The sequence below is a fragment of the Cydia pomonella genome, chromosome 3 (assembly GCF_033807575.1).
Source record: "Cydia pomonella isolate Wapato2018A chromosome 3, ilCydPomo1, whole genome shotgun sequence".
Lineage (NCBI taxonomy): Eukaryota > Metazoa > Arthropoda > Insecta > Lepidoptera > Tortricidae > Cydia > Cydia pomonella.
In genome coordinates this window covers 20456716-20471594 of record NC_084705.1, presented here as the reverse complement: position 1 = coordinate 20471594, position 14879 = coordinate 20456716, and the positions used below count along the sequence as shown (strand labels likewise).

Sequence of the window (14879 nt, the reverse complement as noted above, 5' to 3'; positions counted from 1 at the left end):
GTTTTTGTCAAAACTCAGTTCTAATGCTGATCAGAATGGAACTCTTCAACGACGCATAGTTCACGCTTCGCTATTTGTCGTCTTTGTTAGACAAATTAGGTTTTTCAAGACAATTTTTTGTCAAGCTCGAGATCTGATGGTAGAATCTATGAGGAATCGAAGAAACTCCTCAAATGTTAAAGGCATACATATAGTGTTACCTATAAGTTCTATTTATAAAAATGTTTTTTAGTTTTAATGTGTTTTCATCACACTTGCTCGAAAAAGATCTTATTAGCTAGATAAATGTAGAAAAACTGGCTATATTATGTGTATTAAACACTCATTTCTCAGGGACGCAAGAACAGGCCCGCATCACCTACATGCAAGACCCACACAATTTCTACGTGCGACGCGTGCGAGACGACGCGACGCTCTCGAAAATTGAGGACCAACTCCATGAAAATATTGGATGGTTGACGCGCGAAGATACTATCTGTATCGGTATGTTTCTATAAAGAGTCGGAACTCGGAATTGACTACATCTATTGTAGATATAGGCATCATGTTACATGTTAGCCATGTGTATTTATACTCTGTGCCTCCCTAGTTTAATTATTATTCCCTTTATTTAATTTTTTCTCTTACGTTATATTATAATAATTATTATTATTATTATCTGTCTTTTACAAATTCTCGGGATCATGGGGTCCCGGACATTTGGAAGGCGTGCGTGGGGCCGAAGCCAACACGTAGAGGCCCCTTGTAATAAGACAATTTACTCTAAATGTAACGTGACACCAACCGACGATAATCCCTGTTCACACTATAGCAGTGCACCCTAGGACAAGCCCCGGTTAGTGTAGGACTATTGTAAAAAAAGGGTACCAAAATAAACCGGGCTATTGGGTTGAGTTGCAACTGGACTGATAACCGGGACTATGGAGAATACTATGGCACCTGCCCTGATCATATGTTTTTAAAAACACGACAAAATGGGCAGGTGGTGACTTGCCAACTCACAATATGGGTCCCCGAAAACGGCCGCTCGCACGGAGCGACAAGGGGACAACATTGCGTGAGCGGCTCAGGGTGTGGAGAGGTGTACGCCGCTTTCTACCCAGTGGCTGTTAGCAGCCACTGTGCCAACTCGCGTCTTATGCAAATTTCACTTCCACCCTGCGAGCATATAGCTCTGACACCCCACTTTGGACGGCCGGTAAAGGCAAGCCAGAGGTGAGAGTCCTGCGGCTCCTGCTCAGTGTTCATTCCAGCCGGCCAATCAAGGCAAGCCGGAGAGAAGGGCCTGACCGACTCTCGGGGGTATGGGACCCGAGGGACGTCACTTCCCATTCAGCTCGCCACAAGCTGCCCTGGGGGCTTATTTATTTTAAGATTGTTTGTTTCTCAATAAAAAATAATAATAATTATTATTATGATTTTTTATTGAGAAACAAACAATCTTAATATAAACATATGAGCAACTTAGCTAATAGCCAAACATTGATTTCGTTATAGACCTATAGTTTCCTAATTTTAAATTTCGATATACAATTGAAAATATTATAATAGTGTAAACTTATAGTGTACATAACAAAAGCGGAAATGTATTTAAAAAATATCTATGTGGAGAACTGAGAAAATACTTAAATCACAGGTATCTACTATCAGGTTGCTGCAACTTTTAACCGTTATTTTAGAAAAGAATATAAGGTTCTTTTACAGTACATATGGGGCTACTTTATAGCACTAGTGCGAGAAATAGCATATTACGTTACTGTGTCGAACATTTAAAGGGCCAAATGTACTGTAAAACGTTGTACGATACATGTGCGAATAGGTGATTCGCAACTCGTGTCGATTTAAAACACTCCCTTCGGTCGTGTTTTAATTTATCGCCACTCGTTTCGAATTTCCTATTTTTCGCACTTGTATCGTAATGTACTATTAAAGAGGCCTAATGAATTGCAAAACAAATCTGCGTCCATCTTTCATTGTACTCGTATTGCTTACATGCGCGCCCAATATACGAATGCTGTGCGTAAAGAAAGATGTATGTATCGTTTATTATAAATACAACTTCACTTAGCCGTTTTTTTGGTATTACGTTTTTATTTAAAAAATACCTTTAATGTTTTATTAGTGCTTTAATAAGGTACACATTTCTCTCTGGGAGGTCGACCTAAAGCATATGGTTTAGACAGAATTTACCCAATCCGCCCGAGTAACAATAACGATTTCGGACAAATACTACAAAAAAAATTACGGATTACGAACAAGACAACATTACACAAAAAAAAAATCGTACTATGTGAACCGCAATTACACATGATTTGTAAAGCGAAACATCTGGGCATAGTCTAATCATATGTTTTAGTTTTAAAAAAAAGTTTAGGATCTGTGCAATGTGGCCTTTTAGAGAAAATGGCATGTTACTTACGACAACTCCGACTTTGACATCCAATATAACTATAATGGAGCGTTTCTATCGACCCGCTCTAGCGATGGTTCAACGTCATGAATGTCCTATAGACTTTGGTTTTTAGCTGTCTCCCTCATTTCGGTTGCATCAGAAATAGTCGGGAATCCAAAATGTTGAGTGAAAAATTGTTTTTAAGTAAAAATAAAAATTCACCACATTTATTTTGCAGATGCTCAATTGAGCAACCATGAAGAGGACACTTGATAACATGTTTTGGCAGCATATTAACCTTTTGTTTCTTTGAATCGTACCAAGGAGTCGGTAAATAGTCTCAAATTAAGCTCGATATAGGCTTGTCCGAAATATTTTTGCTAGACGATTTTGAAAGCATCATAAAGTCCCTAAAATAACAAAATGTAAAACCTTCTGATATCAGATATGACTTAAAATACCGTCAGATCATACCCAAAGAACATAGTAATACAAAATAATAAACAAGTCAACAGTTAGACCAAGTTTAATCTGAATTTATAATAAACGATACAGTCTTTATTTCGTTCTGCTGTTAGGAATGCTAAATAATGCCTTACTGCGACAACGTACAGATTTAGTATTTTTATTCAAAATTATTAATAATATTGTAGATGCCCCCAACTTATTACATAAAATTGGTTTCCGTGTCCCCCGTAGAAATGAACGTAGTTAGTCGTAGACCGTCTAACAAGGAAGGGTACCCAACTGTCCGACTCCGATTTGATTCATTTTGATATATGTTATAGAGTAGTCTAAAATAACGGACACTTTTTTTTAGCTGCCCAAACTCAACCTATTGGGAGAAATTGTCCTCCAAAGTACTAAAAAGTTACTAAATCTTCTAACTTCTATAGAAAGTGATGCTCAAGCAACTTGCTAGTTAATGGCTTGTTTGAGTATATGTTTGAGAGCAGGAAAAAATAATGTACACGTGTTTTGTTATATCTGCTTAAACTCAAGTTTTCCTAAAAAAACACCCGTCTTTGTGTGTAACTATAGTAATAAGATATTATAAAACTTCGAATGTCGATTTTTTTAGGAAAAAATGAGTTTTAGCCGATATAACAAAACACGTGCTCATTATTTTTTGCTGCTTTCAAACATATACTCAAACCAGCCATTAACTAGCAAGTTGCTTGAGCATCACTTTCTATAGGAGTTAGAAAATTTAGTAACTTTTTAGTACTTTGGAGGACAATTTCTCCCAATAGGTTGAGTTTGGGCAGCTAAAAAAAAATACATGTCCGTTATTTTAGACTACTCTATAACATATATCAAAATGAATCAAATCGGAGTCGGACAGTTGGGTACCTTTCCTTGTAAGTGAAAGTGGCTGGATATTATGATGTGTAGCCGAGGAAGCGTAATTTACATAGTTACGATCCACTCGAAATTCCAGTGCTTTAATGAACTTTTTCTGGAGTCTTTCAATTCGATTATCACAATAGGCCAATCAAATTATCGTTTTAATACCCTTATTTGGTCTTAAGTGAGTGTAATCTGAGGGATTGAACAAACCCAGGAGGTGTGCATACATTTAGGGAGCCTTATTAGGAGATAATTTTTCCTTGGATTGCTAGACCACTCGATATAAAAGCGTTTAATTATAATGGCACTACCAGCAAGGTTTGGTGGATCAGACACTGGTGAAAAGGCATTCTCGGATTTTTAACATGATTATACCAAACAAAGAAAATAAAAAAATGGCGGCCATTTTTTAGAACTTTGTAAAATAGCAATAATTTATACACACGGGATTGAGCAAATTGAGATTACACACGCATACACGCATTTAGGGCCAAATGAGGGTATTAAAAGTATTTTTAGCTTGCTGGGAATTTATTCTTTGAAAAAAATCTAAGGTGATTTGCCTACTACGCATTAGAACCAGTTTAGTGACTAAAGAACATGAGAGGTATCTCTTATGCTTATATTTAAGTACTATCGGGGACATTCGCGGTGAACCAATTCAGTTTTGTTTTTGCCTCGATTCTTACGAGCGAGTCAAACTCCGCCTCCCATAGAGATCACCAATTACAGTGCGCCATATGACTCAAGTTTTTTTCTTAGACTTTACGTCTCTATTACAGTTAATTCTCTTTGTATGTACTATTAATTAGACCATAATAAATGACATATACAAAGAAGAAAGTGACCAAGGCCTCCTGTGCCCAGGACTGGAATCTAACCAGCCTCCTCTGCACTGGAGGATTTGGTATTTTTCCTTTGTATACGACATTAAATCCGGTTTATAATTTATATAGTAGTGTTCCTACTTGAAATAACACTAATTAACATATCTTTATAAAAATAATTTAATTTGTTTCCCAATTATACTATTAAGTAAGTATACGATTTTGTTGCAGGAAAAATATATGCTGTCAAACACGAGTACCCATGGAAACGTGGGCGCATCGATAGAATAGACATAGACGAAGCAACGAGCCAGTTCAAGTACCGTGTCACCTTCATCGACTTTGGAAACGCGGTCAGCGTCAGTGTGGACCGGTAAAAGTTCCTAGCGCTTATGTTTTTTCACTTTTACCAATTTTAATATCTTTACCAGCTTTTATTTAACTTGCAATGTTGATATGAATTTCCTAATCAAATCTTACAAGTTAAATTAGAGCCACTTCCCATTACATATTCTGATCTGATGATGCTAGGAGGTGGCTATAGAAACTATGTTAAAACAACACAACCTAATAGTGTTTGGAATTGATAGAATTATCTCAATGAGTATTATTTGCCTGTCATACTCGTAAGAAAAGTACGGTACGGTATTAAAAACGAGGATTTTTGACATAAATCTTATTTTTATATAAGTATTAACGAGTCCGATGTCCGTGTACAATAAGTTTCACAATAATTTACTTTCTGAGCCTTTAAGAAAATGTGTTACTTCATTTTAGGCTGCTTGAAATACCGGCGGCGTTGTCAGACCGCCCTGCGCTGGCGCTGCGCTGCCAGCTCGCCAACTGCGAGCCCGACGGCTCCTGGCACCCCCACGACACCGCCCTAATGCTACGGATTGTGGACAAGTAAGTTTGTATTACAGATGGACTCGTCATGTTATGGATTCTTTTATTTATAATGGTGCCCGTACATAACGCAAACACACGATGTAAGTAAGGCACGCGTTACTTGCGGGAAGAAATTGATCAAGTTTAAAGCAATTACTCGCGTATACATAATTATTTATATGTATTGATATTGAAATTGAATTGAAATTAAATTGAAATTGAATTGAATTGATAGATCCGTAACTCAGGAACAAATATCTGAGACAAACACCCTCACCAAGATTCAGTCAGTATCGACTAAGCTTGGAGGCCGTTCATTACTATTAGTTTAGTTTGTATTTGTACGCAGCTCGCCGGTGACGCTCCATGTACGACGCGCAGGCGCGTGTAGTGAGTGCGACGTGACGACGCACGCCGGCCTCAGCGTCGCGCACGTGCTCCGCTTCCACGCGCGGGCCGTGCTCGTGGACCCCTCGCTACCGGTCAGTACTATACCCAGTTCGGCGACGCTCCGCGTGCAGCGAGTGGGACGTGACGACGCACGCCGGCCTCAGCGTCGCGCACGTGCTCCGCTTCCACGCGCGGGCCGTGCTCGTGGACCCCTCGCTACCGGTCAGTACTATACCCAGTTCGGCGACGCTCCGCGTGCAGCGAGTGGGACGTGACGACGCACGCCGGCCTCAGCGTCGCGCACGTGCTCCGCTTCCACGCGCGGGCCGTGCTCGTGGACCCCTCGCTACCGGTCAGTACTATACCCAGTTCGGCGACGCTCCGCGTGCAGCGAGTGGGACGTGACGACGCACGCCGGCCTCAGCGTCGCGCACGTGCTCCGCTTCCACGCGCGGGCCGTGCTCGTGGACCCCTCGCTACCGGTCAGTACTATACCCAGTTCGGCGACGCTCCGCGTGCAGCGAGTGGGACGTGACGACGCACGCCGGCCTCAGCGTCGCGCACGTGCTCCGCTTCCACGCGCGGGCCGTGCTCGTGGACCCCTCGCTACCGGTCAGTACTATACCCAGTTCGGCGACGCTCCGCGTGCAGCGAGTGGGACGTGACGACGCACGCCGGCCTCAGCGTCGCGCACGTGCTCCGCTTCCACGCGCGGGCCGTGCTCGTGGACCCCTCGCTACCGGTCAGTACTATACCCAGTTCGGCGACGCTCCGCGTGCAGCGAGTGGGACGTGACGACGCACGCCGGCCTCAGCGTCGCGCACGTGCTCCGCTTCCACGCGCGGGCCGTGCTCGTGGACCCCTCGCTACCGGTCAGTACTATACCCAGTTCGGCGACGCTCCGCGTGCAGCGAGTGGGACGTGACGACGCACGCCGGCCTCAGCGTCGCGCACGTGCTCCGCTTCCACGCGCGGGCCGTGCTCGTGGACCCCTCGCTACCGGTCAGTACTATACCCAGTTCGGCGACGCTCCGCGTGCAGCGAGTGGGACGTGACGATGCACGCCGGCCTCAGCGTCGCGCACGTGCTCCGCTTCCACGCGCGCGGGTCAGTACATACTAGCAAAGAGAATTTGTAATGTGTATTGTCAAAGAAAAGTTTGTAGCGACATAAATTTAAAGACATCGTTCGACACACAAAACTTTTAGAACGCCATTTGACTTTGATGCTTATTATTTTACTGATATGAGTTGAATTTGTTAAATATCAAAAAGTGGCGCCGTCTAATAGACCAAACGCCAAAGGTATAGCATCGTTTTGAGCGATGGCGCCCTAACCTTTAGGTAGTGCCCGGTAAGATGGCGCCACTTTTTGATATTTAACAAATTGAACACATATCAGTGACAGAATAAGGATCAAAGTCAAATGGCGTTCTAAAAGTTTTAATTATATTTCGAAAGATGGCAGTAAATATACGTCGCTACAAAGTTTTCTTTGACAATACACCTCTATTACAAATTCTCTTTGATACTAGGTAGGTTTGGCTATATATAGGAATGCCTCTTAAAATTGGACTCTTTGGAAGCAGAATACAGTTTATTTTGCGGCACGAGTGGATCGCGTACCTCTCGATCCCGTTCTGGCACCAAAGAAAGAACCAAAGAAAGCGAACCGGGCCGCGAGAAGCTACGCGCTACTGCATCTCGACTGCTCGATGTGGAAGCCACTCTGTGGAAACAGTATGAGCACATTGGCGGTGTCGTTCGCCGCACCCCACCGACTTCTGCGTTTCCGTCCGTCATTCCGACGCTGGAGACCACGCTGACTTACAACACAGTGGCTCCTGCTGCCGCACCCATGCTGGCGTCTCCCACGCCGGTGGCGGCCGCAATGATGGCGTCGCCGAGGGAAACAGTGCCGACGCCGCAATGGCACCGCCAATTTTTTTTGTGAACGGCTGCTATGACGATGCATACAATTACAATTTTAATACCGTTCGGTATCTACAAATCTCGTTACACTGGTAAACCTAATGTCGAAAGAAATAGACAATAAAAACAAGTTGACGTAATTTATTTGGACTTCCAAAAAGCGTTCGATAGAGTGGATAACGACGTTCTATTGACCAAATTGGGTAATATGGGGTTTGTACCTCAGCTGCTCAAAGTATTCGCCAGTTACCTGTCGGGGAGGAGACAGTTTGTAAAATACGGAACGTACCAGTCAGAGCACACACTCTCCGGCATAAGCCAAGGATCGAACCTAGGACCGTTGCTATTTAATATTTTCATTAATGACCTGCCAGATAGTGTAGGATTTTCTGAAATAATGATGTTTGCGGATGATGTCAAACTAATAAAAACTATAAATTCCGAAAAGGATTGTAAAGATCTTCAAAATGACATCATCTCGGTATATAGGTGGAGTATATTGAACAAACTCAATTTTAATATTTCGAAATGCGAAATGATGAGCTTTACTCGGTCGTCTCTACCGCTTCACCATAGATACACCTTGGGTGGAGACGAAATAACGAGAGTCGCTACGGTCCGCGATCTAGGAGTCTTGTTCCAACCACAACTTAACTTTCGAGAACATGCCCTTAGCGTCGCCAAAAGAGCGGCACAAAAGTTAGGATTTGTGTTAAGAAATTCACAACATCTAACATCGACAGCTCTTAGAGCCCTGTACGCGGCCTTGGTCCGTAGTGTTCTGGAGTCAAATTGCACGGTCTGGAACCCACACGAGGCTAAATATAGCCTAGTATTGGAAAAAATACAGAAAAAGTACTTGCGAAGTTTGTATAAGAAGCAGTTCAAGAAAAACGAATGAATGAGAATTCTCTCTCAAATCCGTTTAACTATTGATTCAAACCTAGGGTTGCAGTTTAAATTCTCAATTTCCTATAAGTAATGCATAATTATAGCGTGTGACTATGATTTCATGGGTTGAAATAATATGCGTATTTATTCTTTCTATGCCAGTAGCTGTAGCCCTAACGCTTGCGCGCCCGCTGACTCGCCACCAGGAGATAATAGACAGAGGGCCTACTGCGAACCACGTTCGCAGAACCGCGAAACGCGAACCGTCACTTTCTATTTGGTACTAACTGTAACTGTGTATACCTGGCTCACTATCTCATTGTTACAGTATCCGGAGTTGGCAAGCGTAGCACCGTTGCGGCTGCAACCAGCGGACACCACGATTCGAAAAACGAGCGGCGCCGACGTGATCATCACACACGTCGTGTCGCCGGACAAGTTCTACGTCAGAGAGGTATGTCGCAGGTCGCACCGTCTATGGTGGGTTTCTATGTTGACGTCATAGTACCTTTAGGAAAGCAAGAGCAAGGTGAGGTGTATTAGCGTGCTGCAACCAGCGGACACTACGTTTGGAACCTTGAACGGCGCTGACGTGATCATCACATACGTCGTGTCGTCAAACAAGTTCCACTGCCGACAGCCAATATTGTCGGACACTTTATTTTTATTTTATTTTATGTTGTTTGGAAAACCAACAGCTTAAGTAACTAAAACTAGGTTAAAATATGTACCAGAGTAGTGAGAGTAGCCAGTTACAGGTTTCCACAGACAGGATACAAAGGTAAGTAATAGTTATTTGTGCAACATGAGAGGAAAGTTACTTTTTCTTGCGAGGGACTCGAAAACACGAGATGTAAAATAACTTTGCTCTCGTGTGACACATACAACTTTTCACCTCAGTAGTGAGAACATTATATTAGTTTAAAAAAAAATCAACATCAAGAAAAGTTTTTATTCTTGTATTCGTGGCCTTCACTAAATTAAAAATCTATTTTTTCTCACCTGGAGTGAGGAAAGTCGTACTTTCGTCACTGCCTGGAGTGAGGAAAGTCGCACTTTCCACACTCCCTGAAGTGACGAAAGTAGGCTTGGTCGAGCTGCTGAGGTGAAATAGTTATTTTTACAACAAAGTTTGATATTTCTTCGAGTGCTTGTTTTGAGTCCCGTGCAAGCGAAAGATTCTATAATAGATTCACGAGCGAGTAGCGAGTGAATCTAATTTAGAATCTTTAGCGTAGTAAGGGACTCGAAAGCGCACGAGATGTAAATAACTTTGATCTCGTGTAGTACACAAAATTTTTCACGTCAGTCAGCCATCAAAAAATACAACCTGAAAAAATGTAATCCGTCTTCAACACTATTTCACACGTTTTCTGAAAATATTCTAACAATTAAGTTTAGTTACCGCAATAAAACAAAACGAAAAAAATTTCAATAAAATAATACGAACGTAATGAATTAACGAACATCAATTGACAGTTCAATCGCCAACTTTTTTTTGTAAATAAAAACTTTGTATGATACGGTCCGAATTGCGGATACTACTATTTGTCATCTATAGTAGAGATCGTTAAAAGTAGTTAAGTAGAATTATTTACTGCGTAACAATTGCGTAAATTTGTATAAGTTTATCGTTTTCATTGAATAATAAAATACGTATAATATGGTGTTTTTATTAATATTTAAACTTTTATTTCATTAATTAATTATTACGAATGAAGACTCGTAGGTAATTTTGGAACGATGTGGTCTGACTTATTTCGGGGGTCTATTATAAGCCGTCAATATACCGTTGAATTACGTATGCACTTTTTTTGTCTCTTTCTTTTTGCTAATGACGTGAAAGGGACAAAGACAATAGAATCCAAATAATTCGCACTTGTATTAGGCCCCGCACGTTGAAATGACATTCGAATATAAAGGTCACTTGAATGTTATTTTGTCTCTCCCAGTGAGCAAAATGCGATTTTGCTCACTGTTTTTAAGCAGCAAATTACCCTTGTTCTAGCTGCTGACGTGAAAAGTATATTACAGGCTAGCACAACATCAAAATTATTACACATACCAAAACATGTCACGAGAAAAGAAATAAGTAATTTGTTTCTTATTTAAATTATAAATTAAGTTTTACTTTAAATAATTTAGAGGTTTTTGAATATTGCGGGTTTCCAGTTGAACGTTGCTATGACACAGTCAACTAAGAGATGTATTTAAGAGAGAGCTACCGCAAAATTGTAGTTTTTAAGCGGTAATCGCTCGACGTAAAACGTAGATTGGCAGTTACTATTATACTATTATATCGTTCAAAGGCTTTTATCCAGCAGATTATACCGTGTATTAAATTTCTATGGTGTTGTTACAGAGTCGCTTGCAAGCGGACTACGTGAAGCTTTGCGAGGAATTGAACAACGCTTACGACGTTCGGGACGAGAGCGATCTCATTTTCCTGCCAAAGGAGGGTTAGTTTTTCATTTTCATTTTGGACCCGGGTATGTCCTTAAACTACGTCCACAAGAGAGGTATGGGCATTGTGAATGTCATCTCGCTCTGTGTGGTAGGGCACAACACAGCGAATGTCATTCCAGATCTAGAGCAGAGCCCAACTGGGGAAGTACCTCCACCTTACAGAAAATCGCAGCCAAATAACACTAGACCCTACTCATAGTGTTGTGTTCCTGCCGGTGAGTAAGGTTGCCAGAGCTCAACGAGGGTGGGAGGGGGTTAGGGTCGGCAACGCGCTTGTAACTCCTCTGGATTTGCAGGTGTACATAGGCTACGGATACTGCTTACCATCAGGCAGGCCGTATGCTTGTTTGCCACCGACGTAGTATAAAAAAAAAAAAATTAGTTACCAAGCTATGTTACTATAAGTCTTCTAGCCCCACAGTAAGCCATCTAGTGTAATAATGTCCTATAATATTTAGTTGATGAGTTGATGTTGAGTTGTAGTTTGCTGCCTATGGAACTGATGGTCCTGGGTTCGAATCCCGGTAAGGGCATTTATTTGTGTGATGACACAGATATTTGTTCCTGAGTCATGGATGTTTTTAAGTATTTGTATATTATAATATACCGAGTGTGGCCTGTAACACGAGCAATAAATTTAACTGTAGGTTGTCCTCCTCAAACTTACCAATATTTGTTCAGCGATTTTCGAAAATTATTAATTCTTTAGACTTCCTATTTTTCATACAAATTAAATATTACCTTCAATGTACGCTGTCATTAATGTAATTGACGTTGATTGTCACGCTTTAAACATAACGAAATTCGCAATACATTGCTTCTTAGATTAAACTTTAATGTGTTCTAAAAATTAAAATAAAAGTTATTAAGTTGCTGAACAAATGTTGGTCAGCTTAAAGAGTACAGCGTATAGTTTAACTTTTTGCTCCTGTTACTGACCACATCCAGTATATTGTTGTCTGAGTACCCACAACACAAGCCTTCTTGGCTTACCGTTAAACTTAGTCAATTTGTGTAACAATGTCCGTATTATATTTATTTAGTTATTTATTTATAAGAGTTTTGACAAGACTTGAACTTGTCAATCTACTTCATTGTTTGGTTGATCAAGAGTTATTATTTATTTATTTTATTATGTAATCAGCATACATATCACTCGTAACTTTGATATTCAAACGTTATGGGGATCCTATAAACTATACTTGTATAATGTATATATTATCGTTCTTACTTAATAGCACGGTTCGCAGACATTTCTGCTTGTTAAAAATTAATGTACTTGTATATGCCTAAATGAACATATTAACAGTAACTATACGTTACTGCCTGTTACATAAATATGCGACGCACGTAATTGTATAAATACGAGTAGCAAGTAAGCAATAATAGCTTATATTTTTATTTTATTTTATTTATTTAAGGTTTACCAACAGATACAACACTACAAAAAATACAGATAAAGACCCAAAAATACATGAGTAAGTGTCTATCCAATAATAGGTAAACACAACATGCGTCAATCAATCAATTAAGACATAAAGTATAATGTAATATAACATACTTATCGTTAAATTTGGTACTTCGTTTACATGCAGCTAGCGTTTTTATACTATAGCATTTTTATACAAATAATTCTTATAACTACTTTGACTTAAAGATAATATGTCGACTCGGGATGCTTTAAGTAACTTATGTTTAGTTTTTAAATTATAAATAAGTTATGTTTAGTTTTACCTGTTCTCTATACAAGGTGGCCAAAAAATATGTGCATTCCCGTTGCCAGGGAGATTTTGGGATTACACTGAGCAACTTTTACTATGGGACCAACCCCGAAATCGCGAAAAATTTTTTTTACCCTCCCATACAAAATGGACCAGCTAAAATGTATGAAACAGCCAGAATTTTTTTTCGCCATTTCGGGGTTGGTCCCGTAGTAAAAGTTGCTCAGTATAAGCCCAAAACCTCCCTGGCAACGGGAATGCACATATTTTTTGGCCACCATGTATACTTGTAATCCAAGAATACAACACATCTTCGGCAATGTTTGGTTTCACTTAAACTCCATTCGACTCCGACTATCAACGTATTCGAAAACTTTGATGTGAATTTCGTAGGTAGTTTAAGTGTTTTCCTTTAATTTTAGCTATAGTATTTGAATGATCCAGGTTCGGTGTGCGTGGCGCTAGTGGGCGAGGAAGCAGGCATGTTCTGGGCGCGCGCACAGGTGCTGTCGGCGAGCGTGGCGTCCGCAGTGCGCGTGTGGCTGCCCGACACGGGCCGCCAGCTGTCCGTGCCGTGGCACCGCCTGCGCGCCGTGCGGCCCCGCTTCACTGCGCTCCGAGCGCTGGTCAGTCGGTAACTAGTCGCCGGGGACGGTGTGTGTAGCGTCCGTAGTGCGGCTGCCCCACACGGGCCGCCAGCTGTCCGTGCCGTGGCACCGCCTGCGCGCCGTGCGGCCCCGCTTCACTGCGCTCCGAGCGCTGGTCAGTCGGTAACTAGTCGCCGGGGACGGTGTGTGTAGCGTCCGTAGTGCGGCTGCCCCACACGGGCCGCCAGCTGTCCGTGCCGTGGCACCGCCTGCGCGCCGTGCGGCCCCGCTTCACTGCGCTCCGAGCGCTGGTCAGTCGGTAACTAGTCGCCGGGGACGGTGTGTGTAGCGTCCGTAGTGCGGCTGCCCCACACGGGCCGCCAGCTGTCCGTGCCGTGGCACCGCCTGCGCGCCGTGCGGCCCCGCTTCACTGCGCTCCGAGCGCTGGTCAGTCGGTAACTAGTCGCCGGGGACGGTGTGTGTAGCGTCCGTAGTGCGGCTGCCCCACACGGGCCGCCAGCTGTCCGTGCCGTGGCACCGCCTGCGCGCCGTGCGGCCCCGCTTCACTGCGCTCCGAGCGCTGGTCAGTCGGTAACTAGTCGCCGGGGACGGTGTGTGTAGCGTCCGTAGTGCGGCTGCCCCACACGGGCCGCCAGCTGTCCGTGCCGTGGCACCGCCTGCGCGCCGTGCGGCCCCGCTTCACTGCGCTCCGAGCGCTGGTCAGTCGGTAACTAGTCGCCGGGGACGGTGTGTGTAGCGTCCGTAGTGCGGCTGCCCCACACGGGCCGCCAGCTGTCCGTGCCGTGGCACCGCCTGCGCGCCGTGCGGCCCCGCTTCACTGCGCTCCGAGCGCTGGTCAGTCGGTAACTAGTCGCCGGGGACGGTGTGTGTAGCGTCCGTAGTGCGGCTGCCCCACACGGGCCGCCAGCTGTCCGTGCCGTGGCACCGCCTGCGCGCCGTTCGGCCCCGCTTCACTGCGCTCCGAGCGCTGGTCAGTCGGTAACTAGTCGCCGGGGACGGTGTGTGTAGCGTCCGTAGTGCGGCTGCCCCACACGGGCCGCCAGCTGTCCGTGCCGTGGCACCGCCTGCGCGCCGTGCGGCCCCCGCTTCACTGCGCTCCGAGCGCTGGTCAGTCGGTAACTAGTCGCCGGGGACGGTGTGTGTAGCGTCCGTAGTGCGGCTGCCCCACACGGGCCGCCAGCTGTCCGTGCCGTGGCACCGCCTGCGCGCCGTTCGGCCCCGCTTCACTGCGCTCCGAGCGCTGGTCAGTCGGTAACTAGTCGCCGGGGACGGTGTGTGTAGCGTCCGTAGTGCGGCTGCCCCACACGGGCCGCCAGCTGTCCGTGCCGTGGCACCGCCTGCGCGCCGTGCGGCCCCGCTTCACTGCGCTCCGAGCGCTGGTCAGTCGGTAACTAGTCGCCGGGGACGGTGTGTGT

The 14879-nt window shown here is 43.9% G+C and overlaps 1 protein-coding gene across 1 annotated transcript in view; it reads left to right on the top strand.

The window, feature by feature from the left end:
- Nucleotides 1-14541, top strand: part of LOC133516263 (uncharacterized) — a 29803-nt gene extending 15262 nt beyond the window's left edge. The window contains exons 11-17 of the mRNA XM_061849100.1: nt 334-483; nt 4801-4942; nt 5347-5475; nt 5807-6849; nt 8998-9123; nt 11032-11128; nt 13301-14541. Coding sequence (XP_061705084.1) covers nt 334-483; nt 4801-4942; nt 5347-5475; nt 5807-6122 — 737 coding nt within the window. The 3' untranslated portion in view covers nt 6123-6849; nt 8998-9123; nt 11032-11128; nt 13301-14541. The remainder of the gene's footprint in view (nt 1-333; nt 484-4800; nt 4943-5346; nt 5476-5806; nt 6850-8997; nt 9124-11031; nt 11129-13300) is intronic.
- The last annotated feature ends 338 nt before the right edge of the window (nt 14542-14879 follow it).